The sequence below is a fragment of the Lepisosteus platostomus genome, chromosome 8 (assembly GCF_059453375.1).
Source record: "Lepisosteus platostomus isolate fLepPlt1 chromosome 8, fLepPlt1.hap1, whole genome shotgun sequence".
Taxonomy (NCBI): domain Eukaryota; kingdom Metazoa; phylum Chordata; class Actinopteri; order Semionotiformes; family Lepisosteidae; genus Lepisosteus; species Lepisosteus platostomus.
This window is the reverse complement of record NC_142618.1, coordinates 40,138,949-40,164,983: the sequence shown is the minus strand read 5'-3', so window position 1 is coordinate 40,164,983 and position 26,035 is coordinate 40,138,949. Positions and strand designations below refer to the sequence as shown.

The 26,035-nt window shown below is 36.7% G+C and overlaps 1 protein-coding gene across 2 annotated transcripts in view; it reads left to right on the top strand.

Moving 5' to 3' along the window:
• Positions 1 to 26,035, top strand: part of LOC148657314 (MAM and LDL-receptor class A domain-containing protein 2) — a 285,832-nt gene that overhangs the window by 82,813 nt on the left and 176,984 nt on the right. For both annotated transcript variants that reach the window (XM_088643402.1, XM_088643401.1), the window contains exons 53-67: positions 1,163 to 1,277; positions 2,273 to 2,402; positions 4,027 to 4,176; positions 7,295 to 7,518; positions 7,747 to 7,858; positions 9,573 to 9,802; positions 9,901 to 10,056; positions 12,069 to 12,300; positions 14,559 to 14,677; positions 15,268 to 15,411; positions 16,549 to 16,762; positions 20,264 to 20,407; positions 20,931 to 21,089; positions 24,341 to 24,520; positions 25,704 to 25,823. In XM_088643402.1, coding sequence (XP_088499528.1) covers positions 1,163 to 1,277; positions 2,273 to 2,402; positions 4,027 to 4,176; positions 7,295 to 7,518; positions 7,747 to 7,858; positions 9,573 to 9,802; positions 9,901 to 10,056; positions 12,069 to 12,300; positions 14,559 to 14,677; positions 15,268 to 15,411; positions 16,549 to 16,762; positions 20,264 to 20,407; positions 20,931 to 21,089; positions 24,341 to 24,520; positions 25,704 to 25,823 — 2,429 coding nt within the window. The remainder of the gene's footprint in view (positions 1 to 1,162; positions 1,278 to 2,272; positions 2,403 to 4,026; positions 4,177 to 7,294; positions 7,519 to 7,746; positions 7,859 to 9,572; positions 9,803 to 9,900; positions 10,057 to 12,068; positions 12,301 to 14,558; positions 14,678 to 15,267; positions 15,412 to 16,548; positions 16,763 to 20,263; positions 20,408 to 20,930; positions 21,090 to 24,340; positions 24,521 to 25,703; positions 25,824 to 26,035) is intronic.

Below are 26,035 nucleotides of genomic sequence, written 5' to 3'. Positions count from 1 at the left end.
AATAGGGATGGTGTTGACTATGTGATACTATTTAGATATTTAGACCAAAAGTTCCAATTTTGTCATCTGACCACAAAACCTTCTACCTCAGGTTTGCAGTACTACTCAGATTATTTTTTATACAAATTGCAGATTGCAGATCCATGGAGGATTTGCATTTTTTCGGTTCATACAGAACAGTGAGGTGGAGAAACTGGTAGTGTCTATTATTTTCTCATGGACATTTTCTTCCATCTCAGTCATTTAAATTCTGTAACTCTTTCAGTTGCCATTGGCGTTACTAACCAGTTTCCTCCTTGATCAGTAGGGACAGCCTGACATAGAATCTGGGTGGTAAAATACACCTTTTGCATCTTAATGATCAATTTTACCTTGTTCAATTGAATATTCATTGTCTTTTAATATTTAACTCTTCTCTTGATCTGTACCGTTCTACAACGTAATCCTTGAATTTTTCTAAAAGCTCCTTGGTCTTCAACTGTAAATCTTTGCTTGAAATTGCTTGAAATACCTGACTGAGGGACATTTCACAAATGCTGTAGGTGTAGTTTTCCGGAATCGAGTGAACCTTTATCTGTATTGCACTCAGAGGCCATTCAACTAATTGTGTGGTTTGTCCAAGTAAATTTTGTGCACCTTATCTAATATAGCTTTACCATATCAAAGCTGGTGAATATGTAACTAGTTGAAATATTTAAAATTTTCTCTTGGCATTTGGCATTTGATTAGTGAGACACCATCCATCAAAGTGTTCATATTGACATAGTGAAGTACCTTCTCAACTGTTTCTTCATGTTAAATCATTAAGAATCTTCACTCTCAGACCTTGTTAGCATCATTTTCTATGAAGCTTGTCCAGAAAGCACTACCCCACTTTTTCTTTCTTAGTGAAAATGTATTTGATGACTAATTAATTCCAGGGTTCTCTATAGAAATAATTTGAAACTTAGTGACAAAAAGAGTTCAGTTGTACAATGCCAAAAGTTTGTTTTCCCATAGAAATTATTTTTTTGTAAAATGTGGTGGATTACTTTCTGGAAGATCCTTCTATTTCAGTGGTTATAGCTAATGCTCATGCACTTAGCTTACATTAAATGAATTAATCATTTTAATTTAAAAAAAAGTCTGTTCTTATTTAAAATTATTTTTCCTCACTTCAAAGGACACTCCATACAAATGGAAACAAACTTGGATCTCTGATTTGGAGAAAATCTGGAAATCAAGGGAACAATTGGTCTGAAGGCATGGTTACTGTGGACTTTCAGGAACCATACTGGGTAAGTATTATCAGTTTGCAATTACAATTTGAAATTGAGGGAATGTGAATTCAAAATAGAAGGGTGTTATATACCCAGTGTTAATTAAACAGCAGAAACATGAATGTGAAAAAGACATTAGAAATCTTGTTTCTTTTACTTTTATTAATTCTTTTTTTATTCCGAAACACAAAGCAAATACTGGCTTTTATATTAGGTCGTGAATACATTATTTAGATATATGGAAAAACTTTTAATGGCAAGTCCAGTTCAGCAGAAACAGTGAAAATAGTCACATAAATTCATGATACTTAAGTACCTTTAACACCGTTTCAAAGCACTGAGTTTTACCTTTCTAGCTACTTTACCGTACTCATGAGAAAATGCACATCCACCCACACCTTAATCTCAATAAATGGCCTAGTAAGCTTTTTCTAAGAGATATGGAAATCACTTAACAACAGAAACTGGAAGGCTGCTCTTAAAAGATTTAAAACATCCATATTCTACATTCAAATTACTGTATTACATTTTTTCAAATTACACTAGTCGTTCAAATGTTTGAACATGTGGATAGAGTTGTGATCCATTAATACCACTGACAGAAAGTCTTAAACACAGGACTGTAGCTTTGCTGAGGAAAGAAATCAGGCACAAAGTTCATTAAATCTCATTGCAAGAAAGTACCATAATCTTAGAAAGGGATATTTGAAAACTGAACAATCTGCTCTGGCTGTGAACATGAAATGCTTCAGGTCATTTCAATATTAATTCCACTTAACATTCTGATGCTTCCTCTGTTCTCATTGCTTCTTAATTTCCTTTTAACAAATTGCATTTTATCATCCGCTTTCCTAAAAGTAGGCCCTTTTATGTTTGTTCTCAATATTATATTATTAATCTTAGTGACAAGATCTGGAAGAGAACTTTAAAGGAGACAACATCAAGATTTTTCGCTTCTATTCAGTTAATGTTAATGTGTTATTTTCAGTGAATCTTGTTGTTTTTTTTATCAGTTCATATTTGTGTATGAAAAAGGATTGGGTTTGATGGGAGATGTGGCCCTTGATGACATACAGCTTCTCCTGGGCTTGTGCTCCACCTCTCCTCCCGTCACAGCTGCGCCAACTCTGCCACCCACTCAGAGTAAGAGAATCACTGGGCAGGCCGAACACAGACAGTGCAGGGACAGCATGTTTAGAACAGTATTAAGTTTACCCTAAAAAAGAAAAGTGAAGAACTTTTTAATGAATAATAAGACAAAGTAATACAATTACAGCTTTCAAGTGGAACACACAAACTTCTGTCATTGACCAAATGCTTTCATTGTTTAAATTTAATTTACAGAATATGTGTAAAAACTGGCGGCACGGTGGCACAGTGGTTAACTTTGCTGCCTAGCCTCCCTGGGCCTTTCTGGACCTGGGTTGCTATACAGTATGCGTGAAGTTTTTGTGTTCTTCTTGTATTTTTGTGGGTTTCCTTTGAGTGCTCTAGTTTCCTCCCACAGTCCAAAGTCATGCTAGTAGGTTAATTGATTTCTGTAAAGGAAATGGCCCAGTTGCATGTGCGTTTATGTCTGTGTGTTCCTTTTGATCGACTGTCCATGCTACAGTATATCCTGGCATGCACCCGTTGCTTGCTGAGTTAGGCTCCAGTGTCACCTACAACCCTGTACTAGAAAAAGCGGTTAGAAAATGGATGGATGTATAAACATGTGCGTGCAAAAAAAAACTTTCATAGACTAGGTTGGACTTTTTCTGGTAATTTATGATAAATCCAAATGATTGTACTAATCATTTATGCGCAAAGAGATAATAAAGGCACAACTACAGTATAAAGTTATTAGCTGTAGTATATTGTTATGTGATGGTGGGTTGACGTGGTTTTAATAAAATTTGAAAGTAAAAATCTAATAAGCTCTGTACATTCACTTATTAAGTAATTTCCCGTTCAGGTCTACCCTATCCACAAACCTCATGTTTGTAGAAAAGACATTATTAGGCACTCTTCCACAACCCACAATGTTATCTACTTTAATTAATGCCTTCTTCTCTGTGCTTAATGGATAATTGTAGCTTCTCATATTTGTAGAAGAAGGATATAAGGAAACTGTCACCTAATTTTACACTACACTTGAACTTATGAACTCACATATAACTTGTGTTGAGAGTTTACTTTTTATTTCAATTAAATTAAATTGTAGTTTTATAACATGGGTATATATTTCTGCTGCTGCTTACCTGTCTGACTGTTTTGTTCTCTTCAACACTCCTTCAGCCTTCATGATGGCCCAGGCTCATATTTTATTCTGAAATCTTGTTCAGCATTACAGGACCATACAATGTAATCTTTTGTGTGATAACTTAAATTCTAAGATATAGATAGATATATATGACTGACAACATTTAGTGTAGATAAAAGGTTTAATAAACGTTTTCCAAAACAAGAGAAAAACAGTTAAATATACTGGTGAGATCTGTAAGCCCTCACAATAGGACTTTTATGTGAAAGATGAAATACTTCTACTGTGTGGAATATCTATTAATCTTTGTCTGAACTCCTGCTCACTGCAGAAGCAGTAAAATAGGTACCTGTCATAGTGGAGAATGAGAGAAAAGAAGTCATATTTTCCCTGTCGAGATAATTGCTTCAGAATAGTTTTTGATGGAACAATCATAACCAGCAAGGAAGCAGATAACGTCAAAGGGCAATTTTTTACTGTGCTCTTCTAGTCCTTTCTTAGGAACATTGTGTGCCCTTTTTTTAGTGCCCGGTGCCAATGACTGTAACTTTGAAGTGGACCTCTGTGGCTGGCAGCAGGACCCAAATGAGGGTTCTGATTGGCGAAGGCAGCAGGGGTCAATGGGGACAGGCTCGTTGGGACCAGCAGAAGATCATACTACTGGGAGTGTGAGAGGTGGGCAAATTTCCAGTGTGTCTGATTTTTAATAAGCACAGCTAGCCTTGTGTCAATAGCTTGGTGACTGCTATAATACAATCATGAATAGAATGGGTAGAAAATAACTACCCATTATCTGCATTTCGATCCATGCTTTTGAGCCACACATATATTGAGTTTCTGCCTCTGGAGGTACTTGAAAAGATCAAATAATCCACATTAACAAAAGAAAAGGCTTCAGGTCATTGACTCAAACCTTTTTCCACTTTCCACATTTAAAATTGATCATTGATCATAGGACAAGCCTGAAGGAGATTTTGTAAAAATCTTTTGGATTTAAGATGTCTTTGCTGGCACACATCAATACTACTAAAGTTAACAATGGCATAACTTAACCTTTCCATCTCTGTCTTTCCAAGTCATACAGGTAAATGTTTGAAATGGACCTGTTTTATATAATACCGATTTAATACTTATTTTTCCCTGAAAATAAATTTAAATTATAGAACAATAGAACCATAGAAACTGCTCTTTGTAATCAATAGAAAAAGGAAAGAACCTAAGAAAACATCACAAACGAAAGAACATTTGCCCACCTTTTTTGTTTGATTGCTACTGTATATCAAGTCTATATACTGTAAATTCAAAGATCTTGTCCAGGCATTTCTCAAAAATATCCAGGATGGCTGTTTGTTTTATACATGCACTTTACATTTATGTAAAAAAAGAAGTTGCAGCTCTCAGTCCTAAATAACTTTTTTTATTAAGTTTTCTGCAGCAGGTTGCAACTTTGGGAGACACTAATGATCCTGGTTTGGATCAAAATGGTCCTGGTGTAGTAATGTTTTAAATACCATGTGAAAATGTGAACTTAATTAAAAACTCAAGTGGAATTAGCCACAGACCTGGGAGGACAAAGCCTTACAAAACCTTGGGAGACATAAACAAGCCACTCAAGAAAGGAATTGAAGCAAACACTAACCAGGAAAGGTCTAGATATACTGTAAGTGATGACAACCACTGAAAGGAAATAGTAAATAAATATGAAGACCCGTCTCTTGAGACACACCCATAGAGATAGTTTTCTGTGTACAGTGAATCGTCTCTGGGCAACAGTACTGCAAAGTTGATGTCTTAGTTGCTAGATTAAGGAATAAAAAAGAGATAAGAGGTGAACCTTTGCTTAGAGAATTTATATCTAATTTCCTTGTCTGACTGAGGCATGGAGCAGAGGGCTTCTCTACTTTAACTTGTATCCTCCTTAGTGGATCTGAGACCTGTGGTGAATTCCACAAGTCTTCTTCAGTTACTTTGCATTCTCAAGTGAAATGCCACAGTGCTACATGTGCTTCCTGCTTCTCGGGGAGGTATTGTAACCCCTGTGTGATCCCGACCAAAACTCACCAGTGGGACCCTGGGTTCAATTCCTGACCTGGGCTGCTATCTGCATGAAGTATGTTCTCCGTGTGTTCATGTGGGGTTTTGCCAGGTGCTCAGGTTTCCTCCCATAGCCCAAAGATATAGTAGGTTAATTGGCTTCTATGACAAACTATTCCTGGTGTAAGTGTGTGCGTAACTGTGTTTGTGCCCTCTGATGGACTGGCACCCTGGTCAGTTGCTTGCTGACATACACTTCACATTCTTTTGTTGACCATTTAATTGCACAAGAAACAAAAATGTGATGATTATATGTAGAGTTGGTTTTCAAGTATGTGTTTAGTGATTTTTTTCTATATATTCTAAATACCAGGTTAAATTGAGATGCCAGTTGCACAATTTAAAAGATGTAATAAAAAAATCAATTTCTGCTTAACATTTCTCTCTTTTTTCATGCTGATTAAAGGGTACAGCAAAGTTGAAAAAATAACTGATAAAAGGGAACCTGCTAAAATAGTATTTTAATTATTATATGTTATATACAGTAAAATGTTAAGTTATCTGTAGTGCCTTAAAAAGTATTCATCAAGTACTCATCCAGTGATGTCGTATTGTGCTAAATTACAAATGTACTGTATACACATTTTTAGTGAATTAATGTGAAAAATGTGAGTTCTAAAAATCAACAACCTTTATGGGTGAAATAAACTAAAACATGCAAAAGCTAAAAGATGCTAGTTTCATATATATCTTTTCACTGTTTTCTGTCAGAACTATAGTATATTAGTTAAAGAGCACAAAATTACTTTTACTGTTAGTTGAGTGGCCTCTGTCTTCCTACAATAATATTGGTTCACATGATTTCAAAATAAATATATCTCTGTAAGGTCCTTCAGTAAAATAGTGAATTTCCAGAAAATATTCAACTGTGAAAAACAAGAATATGCATTAAAATGATGGAATGGGTAAATATTTTTGCAAGGACCTACAGGTTTACCATAAATGCTGTGCTATAATACCTTTATTCTGACCTGCTCAACAGAGTCACTATTTTGCTATTGGAAATCTCACCCTCATTAAATCTCATGGAAATATGTACTGTATGTCTCTTGTTTCCTCCCACAGTCCACTATCCTGCTGTCCAGATTAACTGGTGTCTCTCAAATAACCCCTGTATGTACACATGTACAGTATGCATACAGTATGTCTGACTTGCGATGGATTCATATCTCATCTAGAGTGTATCCAACCTTATGCTAATTGTCAGCCAAGATAGTCTTCATCTCCATCTCCTGCAGCCTTCTTTGGGTGTCAGAGAGAGAGGAAAATCAGGTTTTTCCCTTCTCTCTCATAACTGAAGAAGGCTCCACAGCTGAAACATTGTGTTTCTTCTCTTTTCAGCATGGAATAAACCTTTACTTGTTCCTTTGCATCTCCACAGTGTATTGGTCTTAGTTATTGAAAATGGATGGATGGAATTATGTATGATCAACAGCATAAAGCTGTTCCCATTGGTCACAAGATTACATCATTGTCAGAGTGATAGTAGTTTTCCTAAAAAGAAAAAAAAAAGCCTTTTTCAAAAAAACCATGGTGAGTTTGTCCTCATGACAAACATGACAATAATTATTTATTACTGTTAAGGTTAAGGTACAACATACTTTATTTATTACATAAAATTGTCAACAAGAGAGGTTTCTAGCTGGGTATAATGTAAGACTCTTTTTATTAAGGGCAGTATTTCTCCATTTTATTGTAGGTCATTATATATTGGTTGAAGGAAATGGCCAGACTGAAAAAGCTGTTGCAAGAATTCGCTCCCCTCTTGTGGCTGTTGGTCTGGAAGGACTCTGTCTGATGTTCTGGTATCACATGTATGGTGGCAAGGTTGGCTCTCTGATTGTGTCTAATGGCAACGCATCAAATAAGACAATGTTGTGGATGAAGACAGGAACTTGGGGACCACAGTGGAACTATGCACAAGTCAGTTTTTTGTGTTTCTTGTTTTTCTTTTCCTTTCCATTAATCCCTGGGACTATTTAAGACTGTTTTTTGTCTCTCCTACTATATCAGGAAATAAATATAGGAAAACCAAAATTTAATCTGGAAGCCTTTATCACACAGTGCCAATTTGTTTGGCAAAGTGTGTTTCTAGCCACTACAAGGAGAAATTATTATTACTGGGACATACAATAGTCTTTTTTTTTACAGATTCATATCACTGGTGCTCATAATATCCAGATCATCTTTGAAGGCATAAGAGAAGATGGTGCCATTGCCCTGGATGACATATCATTTAACCCAGACTCCTGCCCTTCAGCTAGTATGTTTTTAAATTTTAAATGCTGCTATTTATTCCAATGTATGAGACCAATAAAAAAGCCTGAAGACATAATTAAAAAATCCATTATCAGTTACTTGAGATAAGAAGAAACCATTGAAAGATAGCAGTTAGACTCAATGATAATTGAATCAGCCAGCAGCTGTTTGGTCTAATTTCTGCAACAAAGAAAAAATAAGCAGCATGCATAAACCACGAAGATTAAAAAAACTATTTATGAATAATTCTATTGATAAGTTTAATTTTAAAATATTATATTAAACTCCAGTAATTTAATAAATAATCAAGTAATTCAATAAATTTAATTGGCAACAGGTTTAATTATTATGCCCACAGATGTTTAAACCTTATCATACTCAGGTTCTAAAGAACAATAGAAAAGTACAGCCATTGTGTTACAACAAATTGCTTTGAATTAATGTAGGGCTTTTGCTGAAGAATTTTAGAAAAGAGGGCCACAGTTTGCATCTGAATCTTTCCTCATTAGTCAATAACATGTTGCTTGGTTTACGTAAGTCTTGTCCAAGATGTATATACTATGTCTATACTTCCAAGAGTGACTCTGAGTTGCCATGTGTGTTAATTTCAAGTTCAAATAAATAATTTTGTGAAGCATTTGTTACATTACCTAAATATAATTACTAAAGGCTAAACTATATTTTACAGCGCAATTAATCAGCAAGACAGATTAGTTGTATTCCATACCTTTCTGACAGTGATTCATTAAAACACCTTTTCTTAAGAAGCTAAGAAATGTTACAAATCATGAAGAAGCCATTAACCCCTTCTAACACATCTGTTATTAGTTATTAATATTAAGTAGATAGTAGTAAGTACCTGAAGGATCTCATCCAGCCATTCTTGAAAAACCAAACCACTGTCTTCAACACGGTTTAGTAGCTTATTGCATACTTCCACAATCCCTTGAAGTAGAGAAGTACTGAGACTAAAAGCACTTCAACATAGTTTCCACTTCTGTGCACTGGTTCATGTTTTGCTGTTTATTTTGAAGAAGTCTGCTGGATTGACTTTGTTGATGCCTTTGAGGATTTTGAATACATATTGTAGCACATACGGTCGACATTAGAGGTTGTGCGAGCCGGCTTACCAGTGCTGTGATGTCACCACCCTTCCCTGTGAATAGCAGGGACTGCACCCGCCGGGCTGACGGGAGATTTCTCTTTGGCTCAGCTGGCTGGGTCCCTATTGAGTGATGCCGGAGGCCCAGGTTCGAGTCCCCAGCAGTGGGGGGGGCTGACCTGAGGCAGCAGCGGTGAGGGTGCATACCCACATGAACCCGAGAGCCGCTACAATATATCACATCCTCTCATAGTCTTCTCTGTTCAAGACTAAATTGGTTAATTTCTTTTAGCCTGTCGATATAGGACATTCCTTTAAGCTGCTTTAAGAATCTTGATTCTCTTCTCTGTACTGATATATATTTCAATAACATGGTTACCAAATTTGTACACACTCTTATAATAAATGAGGCCTTATTAGTACATTCTAACATTTTTAACATACATCTGTTGATTGTTATATTATGCTTTTAACTACTATATTGTACATAACCCAGACTTTTGTTTGCCTTTTTGATTGCTTCTCTGGATTGTCTAGAAGATGTAAGCAATGTGTCAACATAACCAGCTAAGTCAGTTTCATACGTATCATTGATAAGCATGTCATTTTGTTTCAGGAGAGTGTGACTTTGAGAATGGGGTGTGTGGCTTTACCCAGGACAACACTAATGATTTTGACTGGATTCTGGGATCTGGTTCAAATAACCCCATTGGCCCTCTGATTGATCACAGCTATGGCAGTGAATATGGCCATTATATGCACTTTGCAACACCAACACCTCTTCAATCACCAGTCAAGGGTTACTTGGACAGCCCAACATACCTGCCTTCCAGATATTGCTTGAAGGTAACTTCAAAGCCCACATATTACTAGTTGTGTAGCATTCATATTCATTCTCACTTACTGTATGTTACTGTCTTCACCATTTTGTATCCTCCCTGCAGTTTTGGTATTACATATCAGGAAGTGGTGTGAGGTCCCTCAGAGTATATGGGAGGAGACTCCAGACACTCTTGAAGTCAATGTGGAGCTCAGAGGGGACCCAGGAGGATGAGTGGCTTGTAGCCCAAGTTGACATTCACTCTCCTGCTGCCTTTCAGGTACTGTATCTGAGTCTGTAACTGTATTGAACAGACAGGCAAGTCCATTCAGTTACATTTCAGTGTAGCTCACCTTGTCCGCGTGCAGGCTATGATTAACTGTGACTTGAAGCTGTATTATGAGGAGAACAATACAGTGAAAGAAAGAAATGAATTAGTGCTCATTCACCATACCTGCAGTGTAAGGAGCTAAAGACAGAAAAGGTGAAAATGCTGTAATTTCAGGTATCTTTCAGCTTTGTTGTTCTGAGGTTTCCTATAGCTGAATACTTGTGCCAGGACTATGAAACTGTGATGGTTCCTTTTAAAACTACAGTTCTTCATTCATTCTGTCTTTTTGTTCACACTAAAATCCCTTGAGACCATAACTCTTTTTGATAAATCAGTGCCTGAGCCTAGTCTCAAAATGAAGAAAACCACAAGGCCCATTCTGTTGTGTTGTGTATAGGCTTGGCTATTACTAAACTACACCTGGATACTTTTCTTTTCATGCAGTTTTGCATGGATGGGAGCACTGCCAGTTTACCTCTCTATTGTACCATAACATACTGTATCAGACAGCTGCAGCTTCTTCCATTACTGATGAATTACTCCTACTATACTATAATATTATTTTTGCATTCTATCAATCACCCTCTTATCTGCTTTGTCTTAGGAAAAACACAGGAAAACACAAAACTAGTTTTTAGACATATTTACAGGTATACTGAGCATCAAAAGAATCTTACCATTTATACTGTAACTGTATTTACTGTAGCTTCTTAACTGTTTTATCAAGAATTTACCATTTGTTTCATAGCAAGTGCACTGACATTTTATTGAAAAGACACAATTAATTCATTTACATTTGTCATTCAAAGTGGGTCTATTGTGAAAGTCACAAGCTGGTATTATGAGTGGGCACCATTAGAAACAATACAAACTGTACATCTGTGATGCAGGCTTTATGCCAAATTGCAAATGTTTTCTTATGTTATTATGTCTATTACAAATTATAGCCTGGCAAACGCATATGCCTGTTCTGCCTGTTCACTGGTCCCTGAGTCCTAGATGCCACAAAATGTCACACTTTTGTTTTCAGCTAGAAAAAAAATCCCTGTTTTACAGTTTGCCATGTTGTTCTTGATGTAATTTTGAACAATTTTCATTGCAATTTTCATCACATCAAAAGCTGTTTGGAGCCATCTGTGATTAACATAACAAAATGTAGTCAATCTTTCTAGTCATAATATTATAGTTATTTGAATTGCTCAGGGATTCCATTTTACTGAACTAGAGGGGAACAAATATATTGGTAAATGTAAAACAGCCTTTCTGGCTTTGTGCAGCCACTGCAGATTATTGAATATCTGGATATTGTTTTTTTCTCTTACCTGAATTGGATTTTAGTATACTGTAGTGGTTCATTTTTTCAATAAACAGAGCACTGGAATCACATTTTATTTTTAAGCAAAATTGAAACGAATGCAGGCATGAAAGGTGCCCTCAGGGTTGTTTAATTTTGATAATTAATTCATAGTCTATTATTCAATGTATAAAAATATCTGTTGTTTTTATTATTCTCATTCATACAGTCTGAACATATTTATAAAACTGCTTGTTCAAAGGCTTAATGGGCATAGTTCCCATGCACTATATATACTGTAGTATATATTCTAGATACTCCATTTAACTAAATAGCAGGATCTGCAAATATCCATACATTGAGGTTCAAAAGAAAATTATCAGACAAGATCCTTATCAGATAATTGATAATCCTTTTTGTTGTTGGTCCACTGACATTTTATTAAACAAATATGACAGAGGTAAATTGATTCTTCTGATTAGTTATTAACACAGCTGATCAGCTGGAAGTGTAAGTTAGAAGCTAGCCGATTATGGCCACAATTGGAAACTGTACCTGTGTTAAACCTATGTCCAGGATGCAGATTCTCTCTTGTGGGATTCTGTCCCATTTTAGAGACCAGGCAAGAATTCCCAAGTATTCAGTTTTGTGCATTTTCTGTGTACAGGTAACATTTGAGGGGAACATTGACAGTGGAGTGATGAGTGTTATAGCTGTGGATGATATTGATATTCGAGAAGGGGCTTGCATACCATTGGGATCATGTGATTTTGAAGATGACTCCTGCACTTGGAAGAATGCTTTTGAACTTGATCAGTTTGACTGGCAAAGACGGACTGGCCATTCACACACTGATGCTTCAGAGCCAGAGACTGACCATACACTGGGAACAATATTTGGTGGGTATTTCTTGTTTATAGTTTGATTACATTAATTACTTTTCTGTCAAAATAAAACAATAGAGAATCATTAATCATTTTTGCATATTGAACAATTTTTGCACTTAATAATAGTTTATGGCCAGGATGGTTGGGATCCTGAATGATGGATTGGGCTTTAATGCGACAGCAGATGGTGTGAATCTCATCGATTGATGGTAAATCACATCCTGTAATCCTCCATTGCCACAACCCTTTGTAGTGTGTCTCTGTCATGCATGGTAGTATTGGTGTATCATACAGTGATGCCACTATTGAGGACACTTTCTATTCTGCTGCAGTAAAAGCTCATGACTAAATGCTTCACCATACCACACCTCAGAAAGTGCAGGCACTGTTGTGCCTTTTTCAGACTGGCTACACTGTTGTGAGAACAAGCCAAGTTGGTGGAGATCTGCATACATAGGAACCTGAAGTTGCTGGCAGTTTCCACTGCTGTGCCATTGATGCTGATTGGAGCATGACTCCTTTTGGGTCTCCTGAAGCCCACAATTAATTATTTTGTCTTATTGACATTCAGGGTCAGATTATTGTCAAGGCATCATATTGTAAGATGCTTAAGAGTCTGGCATAGAGCAATTTATATATGACAACACTAGGCTTTCCAGGTACTTCATGGTCACTGAAGTGAGTGCCACTGGGCGGTAATCGTTCAAACAAGTTACCTTGGTCATCTTAAGCAGTGGTACATTTGTGTTTCTTCTTAAAGGACTCTGGTACAACTGACAGGGACAGAGTTTAAAAATGTCTGTATACACAGGAGATAGCTGGTCTACACAGGTTTTAAGCACACGAGGGAACACACCATCTGGGCCGGCTACTTTGCGGGTTTTCACTCTCTTAAAGGCTCTACGCACCTCATGCTTAGAGAACTGTAACACAAGGTCCCCTGGTTCACTGGGAGCCTTGATAGCAGGCTTGGTGTTCTGAGCCTCAAAGCGTGAGTGTTCAGGTCATCTGGTAGAGATGCTTCAGTGGAGGAAATACTGCTTTATGGTTTGTGATAGCCTGCAAGCCTTGGCACGTGCGCCTTGAGTTGCTCCCAAGCTGTTTTTCTAATTTGTCCTTGTATTCCTGTTTTTCCAGTATAATAGGTTTCTCCAGGTCGTACCTTGATTTTTTTTATACAGTTCTCTGTTACCTGATTGGAATCAGCAGACTGCGAATAAAGTTTGCAGTGAATATCTTTGTTTATCCAGGGCTTCTGATTGGGATATATCCGGATCTTCCTGGTAGAAACATGGACATAGGATGTAGGACGTAGGATGTGACCACCTCTGTATACTCATTTAGATCAGTGGAAGAATCTTTGAATACACACCATTTAGTCTGCGAGTTCTTGCTCAACAGCGTCTGAGCAGCGCTCCATAGTCTTTACTGCAGGTGGTGCGCATCTTAGTGTCTACTTGTAAACAGGGAGAAGGAGCACGGAGGCGTGGTCAGACTTTCTGAAAAGCGGCCGTGAAATGGAGTGGTATGCTCCATTTGGGGCAGAGTGGTGGCACTGTGGCTAAGGATCTGCACCTGTGGCTGGAAGGTTGCTGGTTTGTTTCCCACAAGCGGCGGAGAAATCCTACTCCGTTGGGCCCCCGAGCAAGGCCCTTAACCCCAGGTGCTCCAGGGGTACCGTATAAATGGCTGACCCTGTGCTCTGACTCTAAGCTTCTCCCCCTGTCTGTGTGTCTCAGGGAGAGCAAGTTGGGGAATGCGAAAAAAGACAAATTCCTCATACAAGAAATAGTATATGGCCAATAAAGTGATCTTATCTTATCTTCTTATGTTCTTATGTTTTTTAACTTGCAGAACAACATAAAAAAAATACATTTTACAATGACTTCTTAAATATGTTTTGCATTATATACTATATACTGTAAATACTAAGAAAATGTGATTCCTATTTTTAGTCTTCTGTCTTGAAAAATGAAATGCCTGAATAATTATGATTTATGCTACATTGTAAATATAAATAAACATTCCTTAAAGAATAATTTCTTAATTATAGCACTTGATGTCTAATTAAGTATGATAGAGATCACACTAAATCTTAGCAAAACACTGTACTTTAGCTGGATATGATATATCAAACATAAACATTTGTCATTGGAAATATTGCCTGTTCTCTCCTTTTGTTAGCAAACACAAGCAGAGAGCCCTGCTGTGTTATAAAATATTTCATAATAATGCCAGTACTGGGTGTTTCTGTTGGTTGCTTTCATCAGGCACTTATCTTTTAATGGACACCTCTCCTCCACGAGTACAGAACGATACAGCTTGGCTACTGTCACCTTTTCTAGAGTCTCCAATGATCCACTGTGTCAAATTCTGGTACTACATGCAGGTGAGGGAGAGAACAATCCACATAATATCAACATTTATGTAACAAAGCAGCACCGCAAAGACATGTTTATCAGATAGGCAATACACGCTTGCTGTGTATTACAGTATTTTCTAGCTAATTTTAAAATTTCCTTTGGGAACCTACTAAAGATTCTCACAGACATCCTGTGCTATTTGTTTTTGTGCTATAAATCTACAATTAAAAAGGGTGTGACATTAAGTCACATTAGCTTCTCAAACAATATTCTGCAAATATGAGCAAGCATGCACCCTATACCTATATATACTCATTTATATATGTTAGTTGTTGTGCTAGAGAAGTATTACAAACAAAATCAGCCACAAAATGATACCAGGCTTGTTATTAAGTCTGAGAGTGCGAGAAAAAGAGAAAATCTGGATGAAACCCTCCACTTTGATTCATTTAATAAGTGAAGAATGCGCTAGTTATGCTGAAAACTGTTTCATTAGCTGTTTTGATATTTCATATTGTTTTTTAAAGTGAAAGTGCACCTTTCTATGATGTACATAGAGATGGCCTTTTTACTGCAAAGATGTGTATTTTTGTGATGGTTTGATGGTTTCTTCCAGGGCAGTGACATAGGCTCTCTGACAGTGAAACAGCAGTGGGCTGATCACTCAGTTGTGGATCTGTGGACAAGACATGGAAACCAGAGTGAAAAATGGCTTCAAGGCTTTGCACTAATGTCGATAGATAAGCTGGAAAAGTACAGGGTAAAAGCTTACAATATGTTTTAATATAACAAATCTGAATCAATTTTTTACTTAATATATACATGTTCCATGATGAAGTTCAGAAGCCTGCCAGTTCCTAAAATCACACATTTCTGTTGTGCCATCATGAAGGGAGCCATGTTGGGTACGGGAACGTTGAATAAATGGCAGGATGGACATAGTGAAGAGGTGTTGAGTGGAGTGGTTGTCTGCGTACATCATTGTTAGAATTGCTTCACTATTGTCCACTGAGAAGAGGCAGAGATTGACATGAACTCCCTTCTCAGTAGCTCAGTAGCTCAGTGTCCACTGAGTCCACCATGTATGAAAAGGTTCTATAATTAAGCTACTGATAAATAAAATTTAAGACAGATTTCAGACAAGGGGAGAAACAACAAAAAGTCAAACAAAATTCTAGCCTCACATATATATAACGCAATTTAAATCAAAGAATGTAAAATTTTAAAATACACTACTTACTGTAGACCCTATTTAGTATATAGTGTACACTTTTGGTCATTAGAAAATAAAAAGGAGTCTGTCCAGAGGAGCACATCAAGATACTGTACATTCCTTTAAGAGCTTAAAGGAAGTCTACGACCTTATCCAAATACTTAAAATCCTTAAAAACATTGACAAAGTCAGCCCAGTAGACTTCATAATCAACAGCAAACCGTGAAACTGAGGACAAAAGTGAAAACTATATGGATGTCTATAAAAAACAAGAATAGGTGACACTTTACACAACAAGCTTTTGGATTAAAGTACAAGCTACCCAGTCATGCCAAAGCCAAAGTCTTGGATTCTTTCAAAAGCTGGGTGGACAAGAAACTTAGATCAAATATCTACTACTTATCTACTACTAAATGGATGAGACGGGCGGGACTTCTCAAAAAAAAAAATATCAGGCTTGAGTTCTCGGTAGTATATTGGGTTATGTTCAGCAGGGTTTGAAACACGCACTCTGATGATTTCTATATTTGTTTTAAAAATATAGCTCCTCACTGAAACACTTGCTTGAGACACACAGATATCTTGCACTTTTCAGAAGAAAAGAAAGACAGCTTTGAAAGAAATTGTTTACATCACAAAAGGTTCTTTGTTATCATTATTCTGATTTTTTTCCTTTTTCATTAGGTCATATTTGAAGGTGTGGTTGGAGGCGGTCCAAAGGGTGACATTGCCATCGATGACCTGTCCATTGAGTCTGGCACACTGTGTTTGACTGAGCCCTTACCTCCCCCATCCTGCCAGTTCCAGTGTGGAGGAGGGTGGGGACAATGTGTCACGCTGTCCGAAGTCTGCAACTTCAAGACTGACTGTGAAAGCACAGCTGATGAGACATTCTGTGGTAAGTGGAATCAACAAAGCTCGATTTCAAAATGTCATCTGTGTAAGAGGAAATATGAAGACGTTGTACCAGACATGCTGGATAAGAATATAATGAAATAAGTTAATCTTAATTTGTTCAAGTTTAATAATGTTTGTCATGCATACCTTGACTATTATACCTTCATTCCCTGTATGTATGTAAATCACTATGCAAAAATGCACACCAAAATGCCTATATAAAATAAACATCACAGGTAATTAGTTATATTTTATGCTCAAAAGTGTGGAAAAACTATATTCTTCTATATCTCATGCAGTTGCCCATACTTCAACTGAAATACACAGAAAACAGATTACTGAACAAGATGTTTCTTTCTTAACAATACTGTATATGTTTTCTGGGACAGTTTTTCACCATTATTGGTACCATGTTTCTACCTCAAGGATCCCTTAGATTAAGGCTTTGTTCAGTAAGAATCTGACTGCATCAGAGGCGTGTAGACGCCAGATGACAGGGGTGTTACGATAGATCCAGTCACCAAACAAAGGAGTAAAAAATCATGTTTAGTAAAGCTTAGCCGTCAGCCACACTTGCATGCTGCAGAATGGAGAATTGAATGCATGATTGCTTTCCTTTTCCTGATGAATTTAGAAATCTCTTCTAATACCTTCTCTAAAAGATGAGAAAGAAATATAGAACTCAAAAAAATATGTGAGCAAGGACACATTCATTTTTATTTTAAAATTTTTTGTTCACCGAAGTAGGAGTAAAATTAGTATATGTGGGACAGTTTGAGCTAGTGGTTCCAAATACAAAGCAAATAATAGCGGTAAAATTATTCCTGATTATTTTCCATGATTATCACTTACAAGAGCCCCTAGAGCTGTAAAAATGTGACAAATGCTTGATGGAGTCTATAACAGAAGTTTAGGAGGAAAGTTAGATTCTACACACTTCTGTTTGCCTATGTACAGTATGTAAGTCTCTCACCCAGGACTTAATTTCTTCCACATCTCCCCACCACCCCATATACACCCTTGCAGAAAAGTCTAGAGTATGGTTTCTCAGTTACAGCAATAGTGAGGAGTGGCTTGGGCAGCTAGGCTGCCATTCCCTCAGCTAAAGGCAATGAACATTATCAGATGTAAAACATCCTTTAGTAATAAATGTCTGATCATATTGTACTAATTTTGTCATAGCATACTACTTTGTGTCAGAGCAAACCCCAACTTTACCAGAAACTCCCCCAATCCCCTCTGTGTCAAATAACTCTTATACCACTATGATGCAGTTTCCCCCCATTTCAACAGTGAAAAACAGCAGAGCAGAAGCCTCTTTCAGCAACACAATGAAATAATGTAAATAGAATTTTTCATTTAATGATTGAACACTGCTGACATGTAACTGAAGGGTCTCTAGGAAGCAAAGACAAAATCTAACAGCCTGCTAACATTTAGCACATAAATTATTTTCAATTTACAATTGAAAGACTAATTCTTCAGACATTGTTTCTTTTTTGTAGCATTTGGCATGTACACAATTGTGGATATAAGTACTTAATGAAAAAATCATTGATCGCTCCAGCAGAACTCATCCTCATGCTTGTTGCATTTATTTACTTATGAATAAAAACAAGTCAGTTAAAACAAGAACCTTTAGATGTTTGTTCTGTATGTACATCAGATTGATGATATAATGAGTTCTTATAAATTCAACACTACTTGCAGACAATATAAGATGTGTGCAAATCAACCTTTATTTTAAGGATTCAGGGAGCCATGAAGCTTGTGATGACATACCTGAGTAGAACTACGGCACTAACATTACAAGGTCCAAAGCCAATTTAATGAGTTGATTGTCAGTTGAACGTGGTATTAATTGATACCAGAAATAAAACTGTGATACTTTGGGTGGTTTTAAAGTTGATAGTCATTGTTAGCAACACCAACCTTTAAGAATTTCTGACAATTAATTTACAGTGATCTGCAACTGCAACATTTATAAAGAAGTCAGATCACACATTTTTTAACTCAGCTTTCGGTGACTCAGGTGTCAGGAAATATGAGGACTCAAAATCCATTCAGGTTTATTTCCAGTTTGTTCTGCACAGCTCAAAACAGTTTACTTACTAGCTGTTGTTCCTACTTAGCTAAAAAAAAAAGTTAAATTATTTTAACTTTCCAAAATGGTTACTATTAATGAAAGTTTGTAATTGTTTAGGGGACAAGGCTTTTAAAGATTGCTGTTAGAATGAGTATAACAGTGTGATTATTCATGCAGAACTGTGATGCAGTGGATTCTCATTAAACTACTAAGGTTTGATACCAAAATCAATTTTGTCTCAGAAAATATATTTTTTGGCAAAGAATGAGAATATTAGCTACATTTTTCCATTTGAGTGGTTTATTTAGGGTCAGGCCATTTTTCACATAATTATAATGGAGATCTACAGTATAATTTCTCAGACACTATAAAAGTCAGTACTGCAGAGAATGGATAATTATTCTTCTGTTTTCTGCATGTGAAATTAGCTGTTGTAAAGACTCTTATTTATTCTACACCATCAAATGAAGCACAATATCGGTTCATGTGTTTAGTGACTAGTAACTTAAAGCTTCAGTTTTATTTCTTAGATTTGTCTATTTCTGCTGCATTTTGGTATTAACTGAAAATTAGCTTTTGACCAAGGTAATGCAAGAGCAAACGAAGAGTGAAATCACTGTATATAATAGCCTTTTTTGATTTTCAGTTTTTTCATTATTACTTTTTTAATTCAATGTGGCTTTAAAAATACCATGCCTGCTAGCTTCTTTAGAAATATGAACTAATCTGAAAGCTATTTAATTAAAATGGTAATCAGTTGCAAATGTTAAGATGTTTATTGGTGAATATTCTAGATAAGGAAGGGATAAACATACTCACGAAGTGCCTGGGCCTGTCTTGCATAACACTGCTTTTCTATAATGTTCCATGTACCGTTGGGATTTCAGTACACAATAAAAGGATTTTAGTGAGAGGTAAAGGGCAAATCTAGGACATAATGCACATTATTTTATTAGAACAGTGGCGATTTCAGTTTCAGGTCACAAAGTGTTGCTTTCTGTTGTGTAATGATATGTAAAGTGAAGAAAAATTGCTATCAAGATCAGCATTAGCAACTGAATGGTATCATCTTGATTTTTAGTTTGCCTTATATTGTACTCTTATTCGAGTCCTTAAAATTGCCCTGGTAACCATTTTGACCCAAGGTAAAAGATTCTATGGGGTAAGCCTTGTATCAACACCTGATGCTGCAGTGGCACTTACAACCGCTGCACATCTTGAAAAGTCAACTAAACCTTGAAGTTAGGACTTCAACCAAGAAAGTCCTGGTAATAAGACCCTTATTTTAACCATTGGACCTATTAAATACTCAAGTAAATAATTAAAGTTTTGCAAAGTTACTGAATATTTTATACTATAATAGAGTACTGAATACTTATTGGTATTGTATCTCTGTTTTTATTTTCATTTTAAAAGGTTATGATTGCACCTTTGAAGAAGAGGGTGCCTGCGGATGGAGTGATGACAGTCAGGGTTCTTACAGATGGCATACTGGCAGTGCATCAACATCTGAATTGAATATGGGACCCAATTATGACCACACCACACTAACAAGTCATGGTACTGTATGTACAGTTGTGTTCTGTCCCTCACTAACACAGACACAGATTCTGGGGGGGGTATTGTGAGAGATAGATATAGATAGATGCTCTTGCTGACTTCATTAGTCAGGCAGTTTAAGGATGTTAAAACATTTACTTATTTGCCTCAAACTTTGTTTTAAATAATGAGGAAAATGAATTTGGAATGAATTTTGAGCCCTGCAGAACCAGCAGATTTTTTTGGAGGGTGCAGTCTATTACTATTACTCCTGAGTTCTGCATCAATTGAATCAATATCTCGTATCTTCTCATCTCCCTGTAGTGAACTGATGAGGTTTCTGACACTGAATAGGGAAAGCTACAGCTGCTTTCGTAGATTTACAGCACTGGTTAGCAAACATTTGTTCCAAAATTTTTGACTGAATGGAAAATACAAATAGATTTAAAACTAGGCAAAACGTTTTCAGCTTCTTTTTTCTTGTAAAATAGCACCTCGCTATTTTAAAGCAGTATAGTTTCTTAATCTCCCGATTGTTTTACAGGTCACTATATCTATGTGGATACTAGATTTGGTAGTGAGGGAAGCCAGGCTATTTTACGGAGTCCCCAGCTGAAGCAAGCCAGCGCCACATGCCAGATTGTGTTCTGGTATCACATGGAAAGATCAAAGACAGGAGCCCTCTGGTTATCCCATGTCATTGGTAAGAATGTTTTTTAATTTAATTTTTGAGCACATTTTATGTATGTCTGAGGGTTTTAAATGTAAATGGTGATTTTTTAAAATGTTTGTAGCAAGTACCATCATATTGGGTGCCGGTTCATTTAATGAAATATTGTATTACTCCACGAAGATTTGCAGATTTGCTTTGGCCAGTTTGTCAGTTTAAGAAACAAAGGATCCAGTGCAAACTGGTATGGATTAGCTGAGAAGAAACAGAGGTCATGAGGACACTGATGTCTAGTAATATGTGATCGTCTTGTACCCTGACAAATGCCTGAAATAGTCATGCCTGAGTCATCAACTAACCAACACATCTCAAAGGTGCTTGTGGGAGATGTCTGCCATGGTCCGTGGTTCTTACCTGATGATAACCCAAATATTCCCAAGGTTAATTTGGGTGAACACCTTATGTGTGAGGAGGAATGCCTGTATAGTCCTTGCTTTGTGGGTCAAGCATTCAAATTCAAACAGGTTACATGGAACTACGATTTAAAAGAATCCACTCTGACTGGGCTTTAGAATTAGAATGTACAGCAGAAATGTGATTTTCTTCAAAATACAGTGTATATATAAAATATTTAATAAACCTTTATTCAAAATATTCTATAGTTTGAGATACTTAAATGCTGCAGAATCCTATTTTTTTAAATACACATAATTATAATGCATAGTGATGCCATGAAAACCCTTTATGTTATGAAATTATGGAGTCTAACCAGATTTATCCACCTGTAAATAAAAGTGTCACGCACTCTGCAGCCAGAGAGCGCTCCTACTCTGTCCTGTCCCTAGTTTCCTGTGCTTTGCTGTCCTTCCGGTGTCTCACTCTCTGGGGCTATATATTTCCATGTCTCTCATTCCCCTTGGCTCAGCATTGAGGTTTGGATGTCCTGAAACCCGCCTAGCACCAGGTTGCCCCCACGTCTGCTACCTGAGGGCATAGGCTTCTTTACGGTATTTCCTGAACAGCTGAGCCCGGGCTTACCCCCGTCTCGCCGCTACGCATAGCGTCTTTTTCTCTCTCCTGCCATTCCAAGGTTCCACGGTTCGTCCCTTCCACAATCTGTGACAAAAAGAGAAAATAAGAACTAGGTAATCAAGGATACTAAAGGTTAATGGGTTTTTCGCTTTGACTAATGGAACCTGCTACACTGCTTCAAGCAAAATAAATCCATCCAGAGAAACCCATATATGAACCTTCTTTTGCTTCTTTTGTTTTGTAAACCTGCTGCCTAGAATTTACTTAGGGAGCCTAAAGTCTTAAAGTCTAAAGAATTTTAACAATTTAACAGAGCATATACAAGTTGTTCCTTTATTTATTGGGATATTTTCGATCCATGAAGCTGGTGTTCTGAAAATATATGGGGACTTTAAATAAATCTTGTTCTCTTTATATATTTTTTTTCTATAAATGTTTAAATATCATGTGAGACTATATATATACTATTTTCTTCCTCCTGATTGTGGCCCCACAACATTGTATTGGGATTGATAAAAGTAAAATTCCAACAAATGTTTTGGTGTTTTAATTTCTACTACATCAGTCTGAAAGAAGAAATTAAACAAAAGACCAAGTACTTTTACCATTAAATGGAATATGTTGTAGTACAGAAATTCTTGTCAAGTCTTATTGCAGAAAATTATAAAAAATGTGCTTTTCATAGGGTTCTAGTCTCTGTCTCCCAGGTTGAGTTTGGACTGGTTGGGCAATGAGACTATGACGTTTAACAAAAAGTTCAGATTTTCCTGTACTTTAAGCTTGATTCTGCAATTAGACCTATGAGTCGCTTTATTCTTATTTCTGTTTTTGCTTTTCTCAGTCTGCCATTCAATCCATTCACCGACAAGCATTAGCAAATGGTTACTCACTATGAGTTCCTACACCACTTTTGCGTCAGGCTAACAAAATCCAACATCAGTTCCATGATTTCAGGTTATGCCTTCTGGGTCAAAACAGCACCTTTCACAGTCTGAAATCCCTGCCTGTACCAATTAAATCCTAGATTGGTGTTCCTCTAAAAACATGATTATCCCAAACACCCTGATAAACCAAAAGCCAACATACCTCAAGTTCTGCATTGGTGTTATTTACTTGCTTTGATCTCTTTTTGAGATCTTGTCAGCCTTGACTTTATGGTCAGGCTGCCATTTCCTCAGTCAGGTGACCCATATTTGAATCCCTAAAAATTCTATTTGTGCTGACCCCAGAGCTACAACATGTAACCCAGACACAGTACATCACCAGCTTAGGAGCATGTGTTTCGGTGGTCTGTCACTGTTATTGGCTTTGTGAGCCCCTACGGGATCATGTGATATACTTGTGGTCCCCATCTGAAGAAACCTGCACGGCCCTAATAGCACAGTTTCCATTTGCACAATCACTTCAGTTTGTCTACCCGCTTCTATGGTCCCAATCTACAGTCTTCCCCAGGAGGGACAGAATGGGTGCAATCCAATATAAGACTCCCCAAAAACTCTCCATTACAAAAATAAAAGTTTCAGTATTCTGCCGTGGACCATTCTGACATGCATAATCTGGCTTTGCCCTTTATGGTTAAGCTTTCCTTCTCTGGAACATTCTGCACGTTACCTGGCTTAGCCCTTTTACTTTTCCACCTATCCACTATCTACTGTATACTATCACACCATCATCCCATTGTCTTGTCACATAAATCAGAATTCAACCAAACTACTGAATTATGATTTATAGCAAACATTGAAAGGGAAGTATTAGTTGTGAAATATGATTATCAAACTGATGCAGTGGACATATGTATAGGTATTATTTTACAACAATAATTCATGGTTATAGTGTCTTTTAAGAGTAAGGTGTTGCTTTACTTACGTATAGATAGGCATAGTATGGAGATTAGCACTCCTGCCTTTCATCTCTTGGTTCAGTTCTCTTCTTGCTTGATGTGCCTGTAGCTGTTTGCATCTTATCCTGTTTGTGATCCCTGGTCTGTCTGTGCTACCATTTTTTCTGCTTGTACTGTACATCCCTAGAGTGGATCTACAGACTGAACCAAGTAATATCGGGTATTTCATTCTGTTCTGTGAGTACATATGACCTTCTTTGCACCTGGATGTTGACATTCTAGGAGCTATAGAATTGGTAAAGGCATGCATATTACTGAGCTATAAATCTTTTTTGCTGATCTTCTAAAACCCAGTCAGGGCTTGTCAGTCCCAAAAATGTGAGTAACATTTATTTCTTTCCTTTAATTATAGAATCCAGAGAGACTCTTCTTTGGAGCCTGTCAGAGATACAGGGTGATGTGTGGAGGAGAGAGGTGGTTCCTCTGGGTAGGATTGTCCATGATTTCCAAATTGTGTTTCAGTCTCATGTGTCTACTGTTCTGGAAGACATTGCCCTGGATGACATCTCTTTTGAAAACTGCGCCTTACCAGGTACAAATTTAACTTTTGTTAAATTATGCTTTTTTTGTGGGATGTCCACTGATGATGAGGAGTTCTGAAGTTTGTCTTTTGGTCATGTAATTTTTTTGCTTTGAACGTGCTTCCTAAGAAGACATCTTAGAATCTTTTAAATTGATTTAACTAAATGTTAGGATGAGATCATTAGGTACAAATACAAAATACTTGAATACAATTTTGATACAGTTGTGGTGTTTCTATATTTTTTAGTTGTAGTAAAATAAAAAGAGGGTATAGTATTATACAGTTAGCTTGCCGTTAATATACAAAAAAATATGATATGCAAATTAATTATTCTACTCCTTCAATGTTTGAATTATCAGCCGTTATTCCAGTTATAGATGTTGGCCAGCTCTGTATTCCAGAGACCGTGAACAGTGAACTGCTAACTGCGGTCAACTCCATATCTGAGACTGCTTTTTAATTTTCAAAACTTTAATAAAAAAATCATATTTCATATATTTATGAAAAACAAGTTTGCTTTTACTCAAGTATGAGTTTTAATTAGATATTGTTACTCTGCAATGTGTCCCAAGAACAATGTCCAGGTATGTTCATGGACTTAAAGTAAAATTGTACACCAAAAACTGTCTAAAATAACTAAATCTTTTTATCCTCGAACAGAGAAATATGTGAATTGACCTGATTCAAGTACTCAAAATCCTCAAATGCACTGAAAAGGTCAATCTAGTGGACTTCTTCAGAATTACCTGTAAAACAAAAACTAAAGATCAAATGTGCTCTTCTAAAAACTGCATGGAAGTGGATTTAAAGCTGAGAAAAGGGTCCTGAGTGTTTGGAACAGGCTTGATAGTGGTGTTACCAATGTCTTTAAAGAATCAGCTGCATGAGATCCTCTTGTCAGTTAACTACTATCAAACAAATGAGCTAATGAGTTGAATGGCATCCTCTTTTTGCAGCCTTTCCATTCTATTGTTTTGATTGTTAGTTTTTTATAATCTACCCATACTATTTTAATGTGTTCTTAAGTTTAATTGTGAAAATCTAAGTGTGCTTGAGATAGCACTGATAATCTCATTGATTTGAATAAAAAGTACAAAGTATCTTTTGTTCTGAATTAAGTCACATAGTCATGTCCGTGTGATTTTTTATGAGTTATATATTGTTTATATATTGTCCATTTGATATTTTCCAGAGTTTAAGCCACAGTGTGTTGAGCAAGAGTTCCGTTGTGGGAGAGGGTCATGCGTGTCTGCAGATCGCCTGTGTGATTTCACTGATGACTGTGGGGACAACACTGATGAAAACAACTGCGGTAAGCTCCAGCCCAGGCCTAAGGAATCAATCTAACTTAACAGAAACTGAGCAATTAAACCTCTTCTGGTTAATACCAGCATTAGCTTCTTTATTTTGTTATTGTATGGGATGTTGCAAGAGTTTAAACTGACTGTTGCCTTCTCATTTCCATTTTCCATATAAGACCTCCAGTGGGTCACACTATGTTTTATTACTAAGTCAAAGACTGGA